Raw genomic sequence first — 23,411 nt, 5'->3', positions numbered from 1 at the left:
TATGAAATTACAGAGTAAAATTCAAATTTTGGGCACACTTTTCGGTTAAATTTTTTCACCATAAGCGATTCAATATTTAGGTATGGTATTCAAGATCATCTCTACAAAGTTTCATCCAATTTGATAATGGTTTGAGATTTTAAAATTGAGATTTACACAAACGGTTCACGTTGAACAGTTTTAATTGATTCATTAATTTAATATAATTTCAATACATTAACGATGTCTGAATTAGATGAAATTTTGTATAGATGATCTTGAATACCATACTTAAATATTGAATAGCTTATGGTGAAAAAAAAATTGACCGAAAAATGTGTTAAAATTGCTAATGTATTTATCATGATATATATATATTGTATGGTCTTGTTTGATCTGGAAATAATAGATCCCCAAAAACTGTTTGCATACAGATTAGCAGCGCGCGAGGACTCCACTCTCTCATTCCAGTGCCGAACTGGTGTCATTTTAGAAAGGGATGAGAGGAACAAAGGAACATCAATCATCCACCACGAAGTCCCAATATAGATACAAATTACAGGATGCATAGGATATATGAAGGAGATTTACTATTCTGAGTATTCTCATATATGAATGTATGCATCTAATAAAAAAGAGAAAAACGTCTGATATCATCTTGGACCTGATCTTCCAACTCAAGCTGGCTCATACCCTACAAAAGATATGCATAATCAGGAAGAGAAAAAAGCATTCAAAAAATCAATTTGATTCACCACCCGGTCACTGATCTATATATCTTCTGCTCTCCTTAATGCCAAAAAAAAAAAAATCTAGCTGTATATATAGCTCTAGATGTTTGGGACCAAAATGTTGATCTTATAGTAAGAGTCGATTCACAAATTCTTCGGTTATAATAATCACAAAAACTATCATACCAATATTGAACTAAAGAGGGGGTAAAAATAAGAAGGTACATTTGATTTGAACTTTGTCACTACTCACGTACCATTCGTAAGAGTATCATTTAACAGCTCTATCTTAGTAAGTTCTTCTATACTCAAAGTTAAACTCAGTCATGTTGGTATCACTTTCAATCATTAGATTATAATTTTTAATGACAGCCAACAATCACTATATTGTAAACACATTAGAGTACCGATACTTTGAGTATGTATGGTGTTGCTCTCTATCTCAAGCACAATTGAACAGCACAAGGAAAGCCTATAAATGGGTCGCAGTTAAGGAGGAACATGATGGCTTCAATGTTGGCCTTGATGCCGCTGCCTTCGACTCTTCGAGAGCTTCCTTAATCTCGTCGACCGGAGATCAGGAAATGAGGGAAATAGGGAAGGAAGAGAATTAGAAAGAGCTGAGTTTTTTATTTTTATTTTTTTATCAAGAGAAGTAGAAAGAACGAGTTTGGATATTTTGTATTCACAAAATAAAAGGATCGGTTTTTAACATGCACCCACTCGTATATATACGATCTCTCTTCATTTCAGTTTTGATCTAAGAACCTTTTTTTTTTTGAGAGAAAGATCTAAGAACCCTAAGCTAGGGCAAAGAGAGAAGTCGAAGAAGCCAGGCGAAATCAACGAATCAAAGCGAGGTGGCGAGACGAGATCTCAACAAAGCAAGATGGCGGGATGGATAGCAGAGATATGTTTAATTTTTGGATCTAGTTTATCTAGACTTTTTTTTGGGTATAATTGGAATGTTGAAATTAATGATTTCTTGATTGTTATCGTGAACTGCATACGGTATATCATTACTATATGTTTGTTGTCATGAATCACTATTGGTTCTTGTTTTATGGTTACCTGAGTTTTAATGGCTGTGATTTTATGGAATTTAGTACATTAGGTTTCAATAGTACTGTGCTTCAATACCATTACAAAATTGTGTGTACGGGTTTCTGTGTTTGAACTTGTGAACATGATAATATTGATACTTCATTTTAGGGTTGGGCATATATCGGTTCCGGTGGGTTTTAGTCCCAAACCGAATTCAAATAATTTCAAACGGTTTCCTAATTTTTCAAACCGATTACCGAATTTGAATGGGTCGGGTCAAATATTTCGGTTTAACCGAATTTTCAATTCGGGTCAGTTCAGTTTCGGTCCACACCGGAATGCAAATTGTAGAAGGTAGGATTCGATCTCCCAACCTCTTAAGTGCGCCGCAACACCCAAATCACTACAACAAACATATATTTTGTTAATATTTATGTATAATGTGTATATTTAGATCAAACAAATATATGAAATAAATTATTAAAATGCAAAAATAAAGATTCGAACTCATAACCAAATATATATCAACCTTGCGCCCTATTACTGTGTTAGAAGACATTTTTAGATGTATTTTATTTACTAATAGTATATATCTAGTTTTTTTAATAATTAATTTAAATTCGGTCAGTTCAGTTTTTAAGCAGTCGTTTCAACCACCTAAACCATATCCAAACCGTTCTAACCAGTTTCGGTTCTGTTTTCGCCATTCTCGAAACTATATTATTTTGGTTCGGTTATCTAAATCATATTTTCGGTTCAATTCGGTCGTTTTTTCTTGTTAAATCGGTTTTATGCCCACTCCTACTTCATTTTATAATATGGATTACAATTTAAACAGTGGCATATGACATCATCTTACAAACAAGTTGCTACATATGAAGGTCCAGCATTTTCAACAAATTAAAGGAGTCTATTGGTACGGAAATGGCTTTTAACAGAGTTTGCACCATATTATATGGCGTTTCTGATGTATACACAAAGCTAAGGTAAAACTGTGTTGGGATTAGTTGCTTGTTCCTCTAAAATGATTTGGCAATTTACCTCTCAATATTGCTATTATTTGTCCCCGATTTGAATTCTGCCTGTTTTAATGAAAGGCCGCAACATGAGCATGTTGAGTTTCAAAGAGGTAGAAATTGCACTGTCTGTCACTGAAAACTGTCAAGATCTGCAACGGTTGCTAGTGTGGTTACTGGTTAGGTGATGAGGTGTGGTATTTGGCTATCTGGTGTGAGAATAAGTATAAGCTGCATGCAAACATATACAAACAAATGCAGAAAGGCACGTGTTGGTGTTATAAAATTTATCTGATAGAGAAGACTTGGAAGGAGGTAGGTGCTAGTATGATTTCTGGGTGGGAGGCTTTGAAGGGTTGCTTTTGCTTAACTGGTCGCTTGCGTAGTTAGGCTAATTAGCCTTTCTAACTACTCAAAAGACAAAAAAAAAAAAAACACACACACATCGTTTTTTATGCTGATAAAACAATAGCAACTGTCTCTATCAAATAATTCATCTGCAGGAACAGTAGAAGTATAAGTTAATTATGTAATTAAAGGAAGCTGAGCTATGGAATTATTATTGATTCAAAATTGGGAATTCAAAGAGGGAAAAAGAAGAGTGGGACTACTATCTACTTCTTGTCTAAGATTCCCTACATTTTTCCTCATAACTCGCATTACTATTCTTCAAAATAGTTAACTTTGATCAACTGCTCTTTCGAAATTCAACATTACCATTCAAAAAGTGAATATGTATTCCATATGGTAGGTTTTTAATTTTACCTGAATTGTTTATTTCGTACATTTTTTGTACATATTGTCCGGTTCATATTGATCCAGCAATTGTCATGATTTTTCACCTGATTTAACTGATAACTTTTCACCTGATCTGTGAAGACCTGAAGCTACGAAAAGGAAATAGAAATAGAAGTCAAAGAAGGCTATAAACGCCCACCAATATTGGTGTCGCCGAGTTGGGCTATTGTCAATATACTGTTCCTCCAGAGCCGTTTTTAGTGACGAAGACAAACAACAACGATTTCTTCTATAAAAATATAAAACGCAACATATTAAACTCTCACTTCCCCAGTTTCCCTCATTTTCCATTTTCTATCTGCTTTGTGTTTGGTTTTGGTTCGGTCTTGTGCGCCTCAGAAATCGACATGTAAATGCAGCTATCGACTTGTGTCGTACGAACTGTCAATCATCTTCTTCTCCGTCAACTTTTCTCGTAATAAACTCTGGTCCCCATTGGAAAATTTTCCCCTGCCTCGGTTTCGTCGATCTTTTCCCATATATATAAACCTCAAGGTGATTTACTCTCACCAACCTTCTCTAATATCATCAAGAGAGATTCTTGGTTCACTTTGCATTGGATTCTAGGCGTCTTGGTTTCTGGGTTTCTCTCTGATTGTTCTAAGGTGGTTTGTTCTGTTTCATTTCTGACTTTGATTCGGATGTGATTGAACATTGAAATTGGATGAAGGAGAGTTCTTTTGATGTTCCTTTTGTTTGTTTGAGGTTCCTTGAGCTTAGATCTGTTATTTTTTCAATATGAATTATGATTATGATGCATGAAGTTGATGAACATGTTTATCTGAGCTGGATTTACTTGTTGTTTTTCCTAGCAATGTTTAAGTATTTGGGCTGTTAGGAAAGTGATTGATCAACATTCATCTGATGTGGGTTTTGATTTAGGCATCTAAAGGGCTAAGAATTTTCCAGAGAGGAATGTTATTATTCTCCATAGGCCATAGCTATGACCATTTGTATATAAATAGAGTTTCTTTGGTTCCATTTATATAAATTGATGTACTTTGGTAATTTACATGGGATTTTTCAATGATTTTTCAGAATGGCTACTGCTGTGTTTCACCAATCCATTGGAACTCACCAGTCCCATGGACATCTCTATGACTCTGGCATTCATCAAGAGTTGGGAAAGAGTTCAGTGAGATTAATTTCAAAGGCTTTTGATGTTAATGTTGGACTGTCAAAAAGAGTATGCTATGACTCTGGTAAGAGAAACATTGGTGTTATTAGAGCTTCGAGTTCCCAAACTTCAGTGATTGATCATGTTTCGTCCCCCTCAAAGAACAAAGAAAGTGATTCACGAAAGAAATCCAGTAAGCTTTTTTACGCACTCTCATTTGATTTGTTGATGAATGGTTAATATGCTTTTATATTTTTTCTTTCTTCTATATAGATATTTTCTATTGAGCTGAATGAAATTACTACATTTGGTTATTGAATTTTGAGATCTTCTTTTCTATATCCTTTCAGATGAAGCAGCTTTGATTTTGATTAGGCATGGTGAATCACTGTGGAACGAGAAGAACTTGTTCACTGGCTGTGTTGATGTGCCTTTGAGCAAGAAGGGTGTAGAAGAGGCAATCGAAGCTGGCAAGAGAATCAGCAACATACCTGTCGACATGATCTATACATCTGCACTGATTCGTGCACAGATGACTGCCATGCTTGCCATGACACAGCATCGTCGTAAGAAGGTAACTTAGGGAAAACTAATTGTTGTGTCATAAGATATCACATTATGTAGGCATTTGGAGGCAATATGATGGTCTTAACTTGAAAGTTGAAACTGATGTTGAGATGACCAGATTGGTTGTATACCATTGATCATCCATGTGGTAACTAGCAATGGAACACAGATTTAAAAAAAAGATAAAAGATAAAAATCTGTATTGAAGGGGAAAGGAGAGGAATGAAGTTTTTTGGTTGTGAGCTAATGTCTGAACTTGTATTAAAAGTCATCAGGTTTTACTCATTTGGACTAATAGTTGTCCTTTTGTGAGCCTGCTAAATGTCAGTTTGCTTACAGGTGCCAGTTATGTTGCATAATGAAAGTGAACAGGCCAAGTCATGGAGCCAGATATTTAGTGAAGACACAAAATTGCAATCCATCCCTGTGGTAGCAGATTGGCGCTTGAATGAAAGAATGTATTTATTCTATCTCTCCCTTTTCTTTGATAATTGTTCTTATCCGTTATTACTTCTATGTGCTTACCTGCATGACATAAATGTTGTAGGTATGGGGAATTACAGGGTCTCAATAAACAAGAAACAGCAGACAGATATGGGAAGGAACAAGTTCATGAGTGGCGTCGGAGTTATGATGTACCCCCTCCCAATGGTGAGAGTTTGGAAATGTGTGCTGAAAGAGCTGTTGCTTACTTTAAAGATCAAGTACGTATGACTGCTCTCTTACCTGTATCTAGTTTCTCTTAAGTGCATGTATTACACCATTTATGTGAGAAAGGTTGTGTGGTTTCAAAGGACGCCACTGACAGTAAGCATTCTTTACTGTCTGACTAAAAGTATTGCTCTGGCAGATTGAACCCCAACTGTTATCTGGGAAGAATATTATGATTGCTGCCCATGGGAATTCATTGAGGTCGATTATCATGTATCTGGATAAGCTAACTTCCCAAGAGGTGAAGACCATTCGTATTTTTGAGATCGATAGGCATTATAGTTGTGGCTCTAATACTTCATGGCTGAAAGAAAATGAATTTATGTTTTGTCCTGTTTTTCCTTGGCAGGTTATTAGTTTAGAACTGTCAACTGGAATACCGATGCTTTACATTTTTAAAGAGGGAAAATTCACTCGAAGGGGAAGTCCTGCGGCACCTACTGAGGCTGGGGTTTATGCCTACACCAAGGTAAGAAACTACTGCACTTAAATTGGTTCATAATCTGCATTTCATGATGGAAACGTTTGACTACTTGGGTTGCGAGAAACTTTGCTGAAGATACAGATGGAGCTTCATGTAAAGCCTCAACTGATATGTGTACTTATAAGACCGTTATAGACATCTCAAAATGGATTTGACGTTTTGAACAGAAAGTGCATAGTTGCTATCAACTTTATAACCTTTATTTCCAGTTTTAGACTTGTTAATACAGAACTAATTCTTCTGCTGTTTTAAATTTGTTGCAGAAGTTGGCCCTTTACAGGCAGAAGTTAGATGAGATGGTTCATTAGTGTCATATAGTACAGGTAATCCATCATATGCTCTCAAAGTTGAAAACCAAAATTGCTGGTTTTCTTCTTCTTTCAAAATTTCAAGTAGCTGGTGCAAGTTCTCTCTCAGGGTTGTTTGTACCAGTTGGTGTGTCATTTTTTTTTTTTAAAGTTATCCAGATATATGAAATATATGTTGCAGCTGTGAAGCAGTTATAGCCTCTGTCCTGGCTACTTCTGTATGTGTCTAGCAAAGTTAGTTTTAGTCTAGAAGAGAGTTCAGTTTGTCCTTGTCTGTTGTTATTACTCGTAAGTTGTAATCCTGTAACTGATAGGACTGAAATAAGAATGTACCTTTTGTATCTTTTGGGTTTCTGCCCTTGCATGCTTTTTATCTGGTGCTCTCGGTATCACCGAAGTGGTCGCTCAAATTTCACACTCAACATTCAACTCACTTATTTCTGAAAAATACTCGGCTGCTTTAGACTGAAGTCACTCGGTCTGTTTTCGTGATAATTGGTAAAGATTGATACCCTATCTCCATTATCTAGATCCACATACATGTTCACATCACAAATTCAGATTGCAGTAGTATATAGGTATATTTGGTTGATATAATTTGTCTTTCTTGCTGCATTCAGATCAGTGTGTTTTGAAACACTACAACGCACGTAAACCTTTTGTATAGACCGATAACAATTATACTGGAACATAAGAATGTGAATATGATGGATTAGTACATCTAGTGCTTATGAGAAAACTTTGGCCGCATAGGAAGAAGTTTGGGGAGAGAGTGGAAGTCAGGAAAGAGATTTCTTTCCGAAGGAATGGGGGATTAAATTTCAGCAACACTTCATTTTGGCAACACATAAGTCACTATTGTGCATACAAGATTCTATGTTCGAATAATGGCCAGGAAGATTTGACAAGGCATCAAGGCTTTAAAACATAAAAAGAAATTGAAACTAAGAAAAAAAGAGAGAAAGAATCAGACATAAAAGTCATCACAAACATATATACTACAAAGAAAAATATGTGAGTCGAGAAATGTTTATGCGTGGATCGACTCCTAATCTAAACAATTCCAACGGAGAACTCGATTCATCTTCTCAAGGTCGACTCTCCTCCTTTAAGCGGAAAAGGCCCCTCAACATCAGAGGACGCCAAGGCTTTGTACACACCTGAAGCGGCATAAGGACTTCAGCCGTGAAAGGATCTCAAGTCTCAACTATAATTTCGGCCGGAAGGGGAAAGTGGTGTCCAATCAGCTAGCCATGATCTTCCATCGATTTTTTTTTGTTTTTGTTTTTTGCTGTAATATGCTACAAAAGCTTGAAATAGATTAATTACAAATTAATACGTACAACTAGAGAATGTGGGTTTTAAAGCTTTCTTGTAATAAGGGGTTTAGACTCTACAAGCAGAAGAAAGAGTCATGGCCTTTGTCATATTCATACGAACACCCAGAATTACAAGACTCTCAAAAGGATTGACATAAGCAATTAGGACCACTTTTAACCACAATTTCAAATCCATAGCAGCATGAACGCTCGGGTGCTGTGGTTTGAATTCCTTCACACAGAAAAGGGGTGCAGTACGACATTGCATAAATCGCCTTGGTGCAATCTCAGCTTGATGATGAGATTTGATAAAGTGATCTAAGGTTCACATCTAAGATCAATTGGCAATAGATAGAGCAGTCAAAATCCTTAACACGCTCTCGCATGTGGCGAATTTTCAAGCCATACACGTGGACAACATTTTGGGTGACGTGAAGTCCGTGTTACTATTTGGACTTCACACGTGGACGTAGGTAACCCGCTCTGATACTATGATAAAGTGATTTATGATTCACATTTAAAACTAATTGACAATAGATGAAATGACTCAAACCCTTATAAACTCACATGTTAGGTCTCAATTCCCAATATAAGATGTATATTCTCAAATTGATGGTGCAATTGAAGATTTTATGCACGAGGGCTTGCACAGTTTGCCAGAGCACTCAATGCGGTCAAAATGAATAAAAAGAAAACTATTCTTGTCATCTTTTCATTAATTTTCTTGATACTTTTCACTTGGTGAAAGAAATAAGAAAGCTTTTCAGGTTATAATGCCTGGAAAATCAACAATGTTCTTTTGAGTTATCAATATGATGAGTATTTAAGTTTGCTTCCGTTTTACATTCCTAGAATCACTCAGGTAGTTTGAATGCCACTGAATATGGAAGATCAGTTCAGACTTATTCGTAACCTTTGTTTAGACCTTCTATTTTGTTTAGCAACTCTTGTTGAAGATTACACTGACACACACACACACACACGTTATACACTAACACGTACATTTGATCAAGCCTGTTTACAATTACGAAATGAGTAAGTTCACATAAATTTATTTCAATTTAGTTGAGATGTTTTGCTTTCAACCTTAATTTGCCTATGATCAGGTGACATTTGACATTGTAATGTAGCCAGTTTCATCCACAAACAGGTGACATTTGATATTGATTATATATATTGAAAGGATGAATCCATTAGGTGTCATAATTAGATTAGGTTATCGCAATCGAAGATATTGCATGTAGCGAATTTCATCTTCAGAACCGGCTAATTTAAAAGAAGCAAAGATTATTATGAATCAAGTATTGTACCCAAATCATAGGCAGTATACAAATATAAAGATATTCCCATTGGCAAGAAACTGAGGAGATCGAGAGTTCCACACCGTCTCTTACTCTTGTTCTTAGAAGTGATGGTCTCCCATATCCTCACATGGATTTTGTTTGTATTCGACTTGAGGTTATTCTCACTGTACTGGGCTTTTGCCCTTGTTTATTGAATTATCCATTAACCAAAAAAGAAGAAGAAGAGATCGAGAGTTAACCCAGGTGAGACTTCTTCTTTCATTCTTGATATATATATATATATATATAGTCTTTATTCACAATGAAGTTTTATTTTGAAATTACAGAGTGAAGTTCCAATTTTAACACATTTTTCGGTCAATTTTTTTTTCACCATAAGCTATTCAATATTTAAGTATGGTATTCAAGATCATCTATACAAAATTTCATCTAATTCAGACATCGTTAATGTATTGAAATTATATTAAATTAATGAATCAATTAAAACTGTTCAACGTGAACCGTTTGTGTAAATCTCAATTTTAAAATCTCAAACCATTATCAAATTGGATGAAACTTTGTAGAGATGATCTTGAATAACATACCTAAATATTGAATCGCTTATGGTGAAAAAATTTAACCGAAAAGTGTGCCCAAAATTTGAATTTTACTCTGTAATTTCATAGTGAAGTTTCACTCTGAATATGGACTATATATATATATATATATAGTCCCTATCCAGAGTGAAGGTTCATTCTGAAGTTTCAGAGTGAAGTTCCAATTTTGGCACACTTTTCGGTCAAATTTTTTCACCATAAGTGATTCAATATTTAGATATGCTATTCAAGATTATCTCTATAAAGTTTCATCCAATTTGACAATGATTTGAGCTTTCAAAATTGAGATTTACACGAACGGTTTACGTTGAACAGTTTTAATTTATTCATTGATTTAATCTAATTTCAATACCTTAATGATGTCTGAATTAGATGAAATTTTGTAGAGATGATCTTGAATAGCATACCTAGATATTGAATCGCTTATACTGAAAAAATTTGACCGAAAAGTGTGCCAAAATTGGAACTTCACTCTGGATAGGGACTACATATATATATATATATATATATATATATATTCCTCTGCTCAAAAGCACATATAACACACGAACGTTTATAGGTTAATTCATAGCCTTTAGACTACTTAACAAAGATTTGTACTTCCAGATGGATGCCAAATTAAAGTTTTAGAATTTTGATTTCAATCAGACTCACAGTGTTCAATATAAAATGAGTTTTCTTCTACTTATTTTGTATTACGTTGACACGGAATTTAGTCTAACAAACAATGACAAGAGGATACACATGGTTAACTGAGCTGAATTATGATTATGATGCATGAAGTTGAAAAACATGTTTAACTGAGCTGGATTTGCTTGTTGTTTTACCTAGCAATGTTTAAGTATTTGGGTTGTTAGGAAAGTGATTGATCAACATTCATCTAATGTGGGTTTTGATTTAGACATATAAAGGGCTAAGAATCCACCAGAGAGGAATGTTATTATTTCCCATAGGCCATAGCTATGAGTCTATGACCATTTGTATATGAATAGAGTTTATTTGGTTCCATTTGTATAAGTTGATGTACTTTGGTAATTTATCCGGGGTAGTTATGATTTTTCTGAATGGCTACTGCTGTGTTTCACTAATCCATTGGAACTCACCAGTCCCGTGGATATCTCTATGATTCTGGCTTTCATCAAGAGTTGGGAAAGAGTTCGGTGAGATTAATTTCAAAGGCTTTTGATGTTAATGTTGGACTGTCAAAAAGAGTATGCTATGACTCTGGTAAGAGAAACATTCGTGTTTTCAAGCTTCGAGTTGTTATGACCAACCAAAATCACGATTACAAACAAAATATATATAACAGTATAATTGAATCAAAACCAACAACAAACAATAACAACAATGAAATCGAGATTGAAAACACTAACTTGATTCAGATAGAGGCTTGATTTGCAGTGACCTAATACATAAATTCGTCCTCACTTGTGCTGCAGTTTCAGACGTCTATCTTGAAGATACAACTATCTGATACAAGTTTTTGCACAAGAACTTGTCCCTGGTGAATTTACCTTGTGTTTCAGAGAAATCAATTTGGGGAGGAAGAAGAAGAGATGAATTTGCGATGGAAAACAATGACCACAGTGTCGTCTTTATATAAAGTCAATTTCGAACAGGTAAAACTGTTCAAAAGGTTGTAACTGTTACCAACAGTTATTACCTTTGGTTTTATCCCAAGGCCCATCTATGACTTATAAATATATATTTAGATATATACCATTTTCTATTAGAAATTCAATAGAAAAGTCCATCAAGCCCATTCTAGGCTATTTCACCTATTCACTTGCTCACATGGGTGTTTATTTATAAACAATCAAGCAAGTAGCTATTCTTCAATGTGAGATTCTATCCCACACTAAATTCCAACACAAGTTCCCAAACTTCAGTGATTGATCATGTTTCGTCCCCCTCAAAGAACAAAGAAAGTGATTCGCGAAAGAAATCCAGTAAGCTTTTTTACGCATTGACATTTTATATGTTGATGAATGTTTTTTTTTTTGGATAAAAATGGGGCCATTAGCCCAAGAAAAAGAAAGCAATGAAGAAACTAGCCAGAACTACAAGCCATAAACTCCCTAGTTCTAAAAAGACCAACAATGTCATCCAGTAAAGCATTTGAAACTAGCGTAGAAGGGTCATGTAAGAGGTACTATGCTTAGGGTTTAGGGTTTAGCAACCATATCAGCTACCATATTCATCTCTATGTGGACATGCTTCTCATTAATAAAGTCAAAAGCACACATCAAGTTTCTGCAGTTCATTATCAAGGTCTCAAGAGGATGAAAGTCAATATTATCATGTTGAAGAATATTGATAAGCACTAAAGAATAAGATTCAACCTTCAGTCTTGAAATCTTTAAACTACGAGCTAGATGTAGACCATGGAACAAGCCCCAAGCCTCAGCTTGCAGGACCTCCCCAGTCCCAAAGTTCACCATAAACCCACCCTACCAACAACCAACCTCATCCCTAAGCACACCCCCTACTCCAATATTGTAATAACCCTAAAATTTCAAACAATATTAGTTTGATTTGAATTCTATAAAGTTTTGAAATTTAATTAGGATGAATGTGATCGGTTGCGACGTTGTGAAACGAGAAACGGAAACGTTCTCGGAACGTTTAATTAGAAAAACGTTACGTTTCCACAACGTATATATCGACTTTTATTCCGTCGCTCAGTTGCGAAAACTTCCTTCACGAAAGTTGTAGAGCTCGTCGATACGAGTGTGTGGACATGTGACGCATTTGAATCGGACGTCGGAGGTGAAAGTTATTGACGATGGAAGTTAGTTTCCGATTTGGAAAATAGTATAAAAGGAGAAATTGAGGGATTAGGGTTTCCATTTTCGGAAACCCTTCACCCCGCCTCCCTTTATCCTTTTCTCTCTCTCCCCTCGCGATTTTCTCCCTCCCCAAGCTCTCTCTCTACCTCACTGTCCTCGCCGGCGATCTCCATCGCCGTTCGGCCGTGGTCTCCACCGCCTAGCACAGGAGCACCGCACGGCTCTTCTCTGCAAAACCCGAGGTCGACGCATCTCCTCGCGATGTCGTGAACCTCCGCGCTCCAACTCGAGGCCGCAAGCATCATCGCCATCAGCGAGCACCGCTTCGACGACGCGAGGGCACGGAGGAGAGCATCACGACGCCAATCCTCGCCCTTGGAGCCCTCTGCGATCGACTTAGGGGCAAAATCCCACAACTCGATTTCTTCCCGAGGAGTCGAAGCATCACCGACGAATCCGAGCTCTTCCTGCACCAATCGGAGTTCTTAGCTTCGATTAAGGTATGAATCGATGTAATTGATGGTTTGGTTGTGGATTTGTGATTTTTGTTGGTTGATTTGGTGGAGATCGGGGGAGAGGAGGAAGGAGAGGGTACCGCCGCCTTAGGCGGCGCGTGTGGGTACATGGAGTCACCTAGGGGCGGCGTGAGGCCGTGGAGGAGAAGAGGGAAGAGAAAAGAAGAGAAATGGGCGGCGGTGGCGTGACACGCGCCGTTGGTGGCGTCGGCGAGTGAGCCCCACGCGCAGCCTGCCGGCGGGTGGCGCGTGTGCCCCACGCACCGTCACGTGCGGCGGTGTGAACAGTAATGCCGGAAGGGTATTTTTGTAATTTACTGATGTACGGTAAATGTAAATTTTATTTACGTACGGTAAATGTAAATATAAATTACTTTAGTAAAAGTAAAAAGTAATTTTGGAAGGGTAATTCGGTAACTTTTATTTACTGAAACAGTAAGTACATTTAAATAGTAATTATACGTACAGAAATACGTAAACAGTATGTACTCGTACAACGATACCTATTGGTTATGTATTTATACATTAATACGTGAATAGTAATGTGAATAGTACTGTAAATAGTAACAGTGAACAGTAACACTAAAAAGTGACGGTGAACAGTAAATTCGTAAAACCGAAAATTGCTGAACAGTAACCGGTTAATACTGTTTCGGCATTTAAAGGTTTACGAAACGTTTCTAAATTATTTTCTTATATTTTCAAGGTGATCTATAAAGCAAGGAAATGAATTATCTTCGGAAATTGTGGAATTACGCTCGAGTCGATAAGGTGAGTAAAATCTCACTTATTTACGAATCTACCCTTGCGGTGATTCAAGATTTTGCAAGAGTTTTTAATAATCAATTACGACACGTATACAATATAGTGGATTACATATATATCGTATAAATGGTAATAAGTACATATATATATATATAGTTTGCTATATTATATACTGTTATGAATTCATTGGAATTGGTCATGTCGAATGACGAGAATTAAATATTGAGCATGTGATTTGATTTTTGTACAATATGAGGTGTAATTATTGTACGTGGTTTTAACATGAGTTTGTTAAAATGTTTTGTCTTCGGACGAGTTTTTTTGTCTTCGGACGTGTTTATGAAATATGACATGTATATGATATAATGGATTATATATATATTGTATAAATGGTAAATATGTACATATATATATAGTTTGCTATATAATATATTGTTATGATTTTATCGTGATTTATGTCATTTCGATGACGAGATTTATATATCGAGCATGTGATTTTGATTTGTACAATATGATGTGAGATTATTGTACGTGGTTTTAACATTGAGATTGTTAAAATGTTGATTTGTCTTCGGACATGATTTTTGGTACAATATGATGTGAGATTATTGTACGTGATTTTAACATTGAGATTGTTAAAATGTTGATTTGTCTTCGGACATGATTTTTGGTACAATATGATGTGAGATTATTGTACGTGATTTTAACATTGAGATTGTTAAAATGTTGATTTGTCTTCGGACGTGATTTGGTACAATATGATGTGAGATTATTGTAAGTGTTTGGCAAGTCGGAACCTAGCCTTTGGCCGGGCGAAAGTTACGATACAGTTAGAGCTCTAGTCTGTCTGCCTTAGTACTGCATGTGAGGTAACGGGTGGTTATCTGCTCATGGGTACTCAGATTGTTTTGGATGTTGGGTAGCGGGTGGCTATCCAATATCGGCGGTGTATTACGAGAGGGGTAACAGATGTGTACCAGCGTTCTTGGTACCCGTATTATAAATGCATTTGGGTAACCGGAAGGGTTACTTAATTTCTCATGAGAGCTTCTTTTCATATTTCTTTGGGACAACCAGATGGGCCGTCCATTGACTCATGAGTGCATTTATATTTGTTTGATTTGTGGATTTTCGTATATATATTAATATGCGAGTTTTATTTTCATTTTACTCATACGAGCTGTAAAGCTTACCGGGTTTGTGTTTACAATCCCGGTGCACCAATTCGATGGTGTAGTGGATAACTCCGCAGATGTGGATTAGCGAGAATTGACGGACCGCTCAGAGGACTTGAAGTTATTTATCTCCAGCTTGTGTGAGGATTTGGTGTGACTATCTTGTGAGGTTGTTGTGAGGATTATACATTTCTAATTGTTATAATGTTGAATTATAAGTTTGGGATGTAATAATTGGTTTTTTCTGAGTTGTATTGAGAACTCAGTGATGATCCGCTGTGCACGTTAAATGATTTCGATTTCATTGAGATTATTTTGGTGTTCTAACGACTTTGAAATTTTGAGTTTTTAGGCTCGAAATTTTAGGGTCGTTACAAATATTTCCATTATTCATCCTGGAGCCATCAACATTCAGTTTAAAATTTCCAATAGCTAGTTTTATCCAATATAGCATCTCCACATGTTTAGGCAAGTTTGTACCAAGCTTAGCATTAGCTTTAGCCCATCATCAACATAACTAAACACAACTTTAGAAATATTAAAAGGATACTTGAAGGAGCTATCAAAAATGGATTTGCACCTCCATTTCCATATGTACCAACAACAGTATATGAAGAAGATATTCCAACTAATATTATTCATATATTACCATTTCTGAAGCAAATTAGCATAGATCTAATTTTCCCAACTCAGAACAAAGGTAGCAAGGATATTCGGGTGTATCTTAAAATTTTACCAAACCTGTTTAGACTTAGGACAGTCCCTGAAGAGGTGAATCATTGTTTCTAGGGTATTAGTGCAGAATTTGCAGTGAGGATTGGAGGCAAGATTCATTCGAAACCTCTGCTCATTAGTTAATAATTTACTTGAAACAAAAGTCCATAAGAATATTTTAATCTTTAGAGGTATAGGAAAGGACCAAATCTTCATCTAAACATACTTTTGGAAGTCATGTTCATCACATAGCACATTATAAGCAAATTTTACCGAGAAAATTCTAGAAGAAGTCTGCCCCATATAACTTGATCAAGAATATTACATTCAGTAATAGAAACATATAACACTTGAGCAATTATTTATTAAGGGAGATTTTCACCAAGCATGATCATATTCCAGCTACCATCAATCCAAAATTCATTCACAACAGAGTTAGTATTGACAATATCATGATTAATAGCATGGTTGAGAAGGATACCAGAAGGAGCCCAATTATCAGTCTAAAATTTAGTCTGAAAACTATTGCCAACACTCGTAGTAAACTAGCCCCATACACAATACCAGACCAAGTACTTGAGCACTGAGTATGCTTTTTATAAGAATTATGCAGGAAAGAACTAGAATGCAAATACTTCCTCATATAAATCTTGCTCCAAAGCCCTTGGTATTTTACACTGTCTACACTCGAAGTCAAGATCAGTTGGCCGATATTTTCACCAAAGCTTTACCAACTGCTTCCTTTCTGCATATCTTGTCCAAGCTTGGTTCCATCAATTTTCTGGAACTTGCTCGAGGGGAGTGTTGAAGAAACTAGGTTCATGGATTAGTTCAGTTTGGCTAAGTTGTTCATTTTGGTTAAGTAGCTAATAAGCTAGCTGTTGGATGAAACAACTCATTTTCTTCAACTTGGCTACTTTCTGGCTTTGCCTTAATCTTGGCACCTCTTGCCCCTTCAATTTAGTTTTAAGATATTGTTTGTACTTGTTTCAACAATACATTGTGAAATATATACTCACACTCTCTCAATTGTAATTATCAAGAATATCAATCAAAGAGAAATTTCTCTCCATCTTTCGTGTTCTTGCTATCAATTTCTACAGAATTAATCTCTCAAATTTCACATAATCGACATTTAAATCACTTATTTTTTGAAAAATACTCGGGTGTTTTACACTGAAGTTAGTCGGTCTATTTTTGTGAAAATTCATCTCGTGATAATTGGTAAAGATTGGTACCCTGTCTCGATAATCTAGATTCACTCACATGTTCACATCACATATTCAGATTGCAGGAGTATTATAGGTATACTTTACTTGGTTGATATAATTTGTCCGATTGTCTTGCATTCTAATCTGTGTTTTGAAACACTAAATCTCACGTAAACTATCAGATTTTGTATAAACCGATAACAATAATACTGGAACATAAAAATGTGAATATGATGGATTAGTACATCTAGTGCTTATAAGTAAGCTTGGCCGCATAGGAAGAAATTTGGGGAGAGTGGAAGTCGGGAAAGAGATTTCTTTCTGAAGGAAGAAGTTTGAGAAATGGGGGATTAAATTTCAGGAAGAGGTTAGAGTGGGAGTTTGCAAACCTATTATAAGCCCAAGATTAGATTGACTAACCTTTTCGGCTCTACTGGACTTTGAGCCTTAACAATGAACCAAATCCAATTCTGATTAGCCTGTAAAGGCACTAACTATATTTGACATTTTGGAAAATTATATGACAACACTGCATTTTGGCAACACAACGTGTTAGATAACTGCCTTCTTTGGTTGAGAACCTAATCAAATCAGCAAGTACATAAATCTAATCAGGCCTGAATAGGCTAGACCAAGAAACGTTGTACAATTATTTTGGCTTGATTTTATTTCTTGATAAAGATTACTGATTGATACAACAAGAAAATATTAGGGTGATCACATTAAGAAAACACAGAACCACACTACCCCCAAATCCCCAATTGCAAAGCTAGAACAGTAGCTTGCTTGCTCATGAAAAACTCAAGAATAAGTAGAAATTACAAGTTCAAGTCGGGCTGTTCAAAACAGCACTGAATTTCTAGATGCAAATGGAAGGAGCAAAACCCAGTTTACCACCTAAAACATCGAATTCCCAGAGATGGTTTTGCTGCATTTGGTTGCCAATCATAGACTGGCCATCGAAAGCTGGAACAAACCCTAGACACTTGACCTTGTCTCTCACATCCAAAACATAGTTTCTTACGGGTGGCTCAAATATAACATTACCTGCAAAATGAAATGCAAGTCTTGGCACCAAAGACTCGTCATATCCTTTATCAACGAAACAGAAATCAAATGGGACGGCATCTATCTTGATTTTCTGATATTTTGACAAGGATTTTATCAGTTCGTCCATGACAGCTCTGTAAATTGGTGGGGCTAGCCATGTGTTGGTCGAGCCTGAATCAAATATTATACCACCAAGACTCGTCATTTCATCCCATACTCGACTTGGTATCTTCAATAATGTACCACCGATTGAGATGCCTGATAGTTTTGCGCCATAGTTACCAGTCTTGAGGCCCCTGGCGTCCTTCATAACCAATTCTGTGTACCTCATAGGGCTTGTAACAGCTTGGTTATTGGGACCAATCGTAAGGTAGCTTGCCACACTCGAGTTGCTCATATGATTCATTAGGCAATAAGAGAACTTGCCGGCAACTTTAGTAGTAACTAGTGACTCGGGGAATGAGTAGTCACCGAAGCCTAAACCCAAAATGCCATCACCTTCGCCTAGTTGATATGTTACCTCTGAGCAGCCAATCAGCATATTAGGTAAATGATTTGTTTCGCCACCATTTGCGACGGGTACTGTAATAGTGTCATACCCAAAGAAACCTTCTGCCCTATTTCCTCCCATATAAGTGTAGTTGTATCTGCATGGCGACGTTGGGGTTGGGCAGTATGGATAAGCATGCATCTGTACAAGGTCATTCTTGCACAGTGGATTGGAGCATGCAATAGGTTTAAAGGTCGATGATAGATCAGCACGAAATACCCTACCTTTCTTGAGAAAATGTAAAGCCTTCCTTTGATCGGCATGATAGTTTCTCTTCGCCTCGTCTAATAGTTTCTGTTTAGCCTCATTTGTCAACCTCCAATCATATTTGCAATCCACCCAATTCAAGTCACTAGCTGTATCTGCAATCAAATAGAAACTTGTGGGAGGTGTTCCAATTTTTACCTCGACCATATACAACCCCGACATAATATCGTAACCAGAATGCACCGGGAATGACAGGGATGATGAGTTAGTTTCTGCGTCCTTTCGCCTTGGGATTTGACGACCATCCCTTTTGTTCCTCGAGAAAATCGTTTGCCGGCGAATTATGTCATGGAGGTGGAGCTCTTTCATGACATCTATATCGGTTTTATTGATCAAACCAATTCCTCCTTTGAAATGAGGAGAGTACTTGTGTACTAGCGGTAACCTAATGGTATGCTCGCCATTTGCATAAAGTCCATGATGAATGGCAGAAAGCCAGAAAATGATGAAGAGGAATGTGGTTGAACCAGTTGATCTCATCCCCTTCATCATTAATTGATTGGAGAAATGAGATGACTCAGAATGAAAGTATGAAACTAGAAGAGAAGGATGGATGGATCATTCTTGTGGACATGAGATGACTAAAATCGGAGGGGGGAGAGCTAAATTTAGACGTACAATGTGAGATAATTCTAGTTGTAACCGATTTGTACACCTGAAATTAGAAATTATCAACTGACTGAATATTTTATTACATTGCCAGAAGGGCTGCATGGCTGCATGTAATTCATAACGATTCATGAGAAATCAACTACATTTTGTTTAATGGTATTCGAAATCACATATACACAAACCAACACATTACTGAAACTATAAATGAGTAAATAATTGAAACCTTCTACATTAAGAATGGGAAAATATAACTTATCGAAGACAATAGAAACGTACCAGAAAGGCTACTGGATGCAGTTCCAAACAACATAGCATTAAACATCTGCAGTTTATAATTAATATAAACTCACGACCAATCAGATACATTTTGTTCTTGGAGTTAGACATTGTACAATAATATTACTAAAATAACATAGATTCGTAGTCGAGTATACTTTTTTCGTGTCAATATATTTAAATTTATGCTATTTTTGACAAAAATCTCTTAGATGTTTCTCCCAAATATAGTGTTAGCTAGAAGAACGCCGATAGAGTAATTTCTCTTTTCATAATTATATATGGGTTTAGTCAAAATTGCCTCAATTGTAAGTTTGTGGGATTGTACGTTGGCCGCTTTGGCACAACACTAAACATGCACTAGCATCATGAGTAGCATGAGCTATGTCGATCGATGCCATGTTTATGTGGTTCACTTCCACTGTCGCCATCGCCGGAGCAAACATTCGTGGGGCGTGAGAGCAGCTTGTCACTGCATATCGAGAGACCAAGTCAATAACGTCTAATCTAGATAATATTCGTGAGTGAAAAATTAAGTTCAAAAACACAAGAAAATGAAAAGAAGAATCTGTGATTGCATTCTGCTAGTTATTTACAATATGATGATGATAATCTAATATTTCTGAGAATTGATACTTTGAAAATGTCACAGCAAGATTGAATTCATGGTGTTCTTTTCATTTGTCAAGTCATCTGTACAATCTTATCAATCATGTATCCCCATCAATGGGACAAGAACGATTTTCAATGATCTTAACAAATTTATTGTTAAATCGATTGACAAAGCACTTGGGCATCTACCCTGCAGGATCTAACTGTAACAAAGATGGAAAATTTAACCTACAAAAATTGGAGGATTGTTACTCAAAAGTGAACAATGCAACCATATGGATATGATTAAGGATTAAGAAGTCATTAGGTAGGGTAGAAAGCTAGTCGAAGAAAAATATATGGGGTTTTGACAATAAAAATTGGTACATATATATCCAAAATGCAAATGTCACCGCCCTGAAATTTCAAATGATAAAAATTTAAATTTGAAGTCATTAAAACTCTAAAACAATCCTAAATATATTAAAATCATCTTATAGTAACAATGTATCAAAATTGAGTTCACAATACAACTCAGTCGACTTGAATAATACATAACGAGTTTATACCTCAAGTATTATAACAATTGGAAATGCAATATTCACTTAATCCTCACCACAAACAGAAGAAATAAATCTTCAGTAATATTCCGAGTAAGCCCTCTGAACTTGTTAATCTCCACCTGCAGAACTATCACATACACCATCGAATTGGTGCACCGAGATTGTAAACACAAATCCGGTAAGCTTTTCAGCCTGTATGAGTAAACCAACATTATAACATACATCGCATACGAAGGAAATATAACATATAACATTTCAAGACATGTGTACTCAAGAGCCACTAGACAGCCCATCTGGTTACCCAATATTATTTACAAATATGTGTACTCATGAGATACTGGACAACTCATCTGTTACCTAATATTATTTTAAAACATGGGTACTCATGAGACCCAGACAACCCATCTGTTACCCCTCATGCAGTACACCAGCAGATAGACTAGAGCTCTAACTGATCGTAACCGACACCCGGCCAAAACTTGGTTCCGATTTAATGCCAACAACATCTGAAGACCAGAAAACGTTTTAACAATACTCAATGTTAAAACCACGTACAATATAACAATCCACACATGTTATTGTATTACAACCAAACGACTCTTGTACAACAATATATATATATATATATATAGTTACTCCAATAATCCATTATACCAGAATGTATGTTATCTCCCTTCCGGTGTCATCCGCCACAATTAATCGAAAACAATACAATCTCATAATTTAAATAGAAACCGTAACATTATATAATAAAACAACCCATATATATGTATCGTATTTACCATTTACGTACACATACACAACCCACTATATTATATAAATGTCACAATTCACTTTTTTTTTAAGAAATTAAAAATATGAGTCACTACCAAGGGTAGAGTTGTCATAGTGAGATTTACTCACCTCATTTCCTACGCGCAACTTCTACGACGCCGAAAGCGATTCCCTAACTCGTTTCATCGGTTACCTAATATCATAACAAAATGCTTAGAAAACGACCCGTAACCCAACATAAGATTATTAGGTACAGTAAAAACAATGTTCATGAAAACACTGTTCATGGGCCGCCTTAGCGTGGGGCTCACGCGCCACCCTACCGGCAGCCACGCGTGGCGCTCACTCGCCGCCTCAGCTTACCGCGCGTGGTGCTCACGTGCCGCCCAAACAACCACACGTGAGCTGGCCTGCGGCCACCAATTTCAGCCCTCTTTCCACCTGTTCCATCCTACTGCCTAAAGCCGTCTCTACGCCACCCCACTTCCTCCCACCACCTCCGCCCAAACTTTATCAATTCACAAAACTTCCAACATCAAAGTTGTAAATCACAAGGTGGAGATCGTAACCATACCTTTAGTTCGCCCCAAGTCGGCCAAAGACCACCGGAATCCCCGCCGCAAGATCTCAGATCGATGGTTGAAAATCGGAGATGAAATGGCTCGATTCGAGTTTCACCGCCAATGGATTCGTGTCTAGGAGGAGGAGAGAGAACCTGCGACGGTCGCCTAGTGCCCCATTCTCGCCGGCGATGTCGAGCTCAACGGAGCCGTCGTTGTGCTTCGTCGGGTGCGGCTGAAAAGCTGCACGGGGTGGGTCGCCACCACCACGAGTCTATGCGGCTCGGCCGTGCAGTCCCAATGACACCGGTGGTGTCGAGCACAGCGGCGGGACGACTGAGTTTTGGGCCGAAGAAGTTTTCTGCGAAAATCGGGGGAGAGGAGAGAGAAGCTGCGGAAGAAAAATTTCTGGTTTTGGAAAGTTTCCAAAAATTGTCATTTTATAGCATTCCAAAATCGATAACCAAACTTCCGTTAGTAACAACTTTCACATACGACATCCAATTAAGGTGTTTCTCATGTCCACGAACTTGTATCGACGAGCTCAAAAACTTTCGTGAAGGAAATTTTCAGAGATGAGCGACGAAATAAAAATCCACTCTCGAGCCACAGAACACTTAACATTTTTCAACTTAAATTTCTGAAATCAGTTTCGTTTCACAAAGACATCAACGAGAAAGAATAAAAAGATAAATTTTCTCGAATTACTAAGCTTAATAATTTACAAGAAATGATATGAATTTAAACCCAAAAATTCGGGGTATTACAGCAAAAAGCCGGAGCAATGTTTCATTTCACCCCATCCTTCAGATTTTAACACTCTGTAACCTACTATCCAAAATTGCAGCAGCTTCTTACAACCCCAATCTGGAAATGCTGCTAAGATTTTGAGGTTCTGGTTTTGTGTCAGCAGATAACAGTCAAATTGACGGTGAATGTGACATTGGCTAAAATTTTATGGTTTTAAAAGAGTTGATTGCAATGAGTGAAAGTTACTTATAACATCCCATCTAATGATCCCAGAT

General features: G+C 36.8%; 2 protein-coding genes across 3 annotated transcripts; one reads left to right on the top strand and one right to left on the bottom strand.

Moving 5' to 3' along the window:
• Positions 1-3,848: 3,848 nt before the first annotated feature.
• Positions 3,849-7,103, top strand: LOC126794537 (2,3-bisphosphoglycerate-dependent phosphoglycerate mutase 1). Of its 2 annotated transcripts, none has more exons than XM_050521285.1 (8): positions 3,849-4,063; positions 4,607-4,878; positions 5,036-5,259; positions 5,592-5,710; positions 5,800-5,956; positions 6,103-6,204; positions 6,313-6,432; positions 6,711-7,103. In XM_050521285.1, exons 2-8 carry the CDS (start codon positions 4,608-4,610, stop codon positions 6,753-6,755), a joined length of 1,038 nt encoding a protein of 345 aa, XP_050377242.1. In that variant the 5' UTR covers positions 3,849-4,063; position 4,607; the 3' UTR covers positions 6,756-7,103. The 2 variants fall into 2 exon arrangements, with proteins under 2 accessions (XP_050377242.1, XP_050377243.1); XM_050521286.1 differs by having other exon boundaries at positions 3,849-4,173.
• A 10,899-nt stretch (positions 7,104-18,002) lies between these two features.
• LOC126795879 (aspartic proteinase NANA, chloroplast-like) lies at positions 18,003-19,499 on the bottom strand. The gene has a single exon (XM_050522613.1). It carries the CDS (start codon positions 19,497-19,499, stop codon positions 18,003-18,005), a length of 1,497 nt encoding a protein of 498 aa, XP_050378570.1.
• Between the last annotated feature and the right edge of the window lie 3,912 nt (positions 19,500-23,411).

Source organism: Argentina anserina, chromosome 5 (assembly GCF_933775445.1).
Source record: "Argentina anserina chromosome 5, drPotAnse1.1, whole genome shotgun sequence".
Lineage (NCBI taxonomy): Eukaryota > Viridiplantae > Streptophyta > Magnoliopsida > Rosales > Rosaceae > Argentina > Argentina anserina.
The sequence above is the reverse complement of the archived record's forward strand: the minus strand, read 5'-3'. Positions and strand labels throughout refer to the sequence as shown.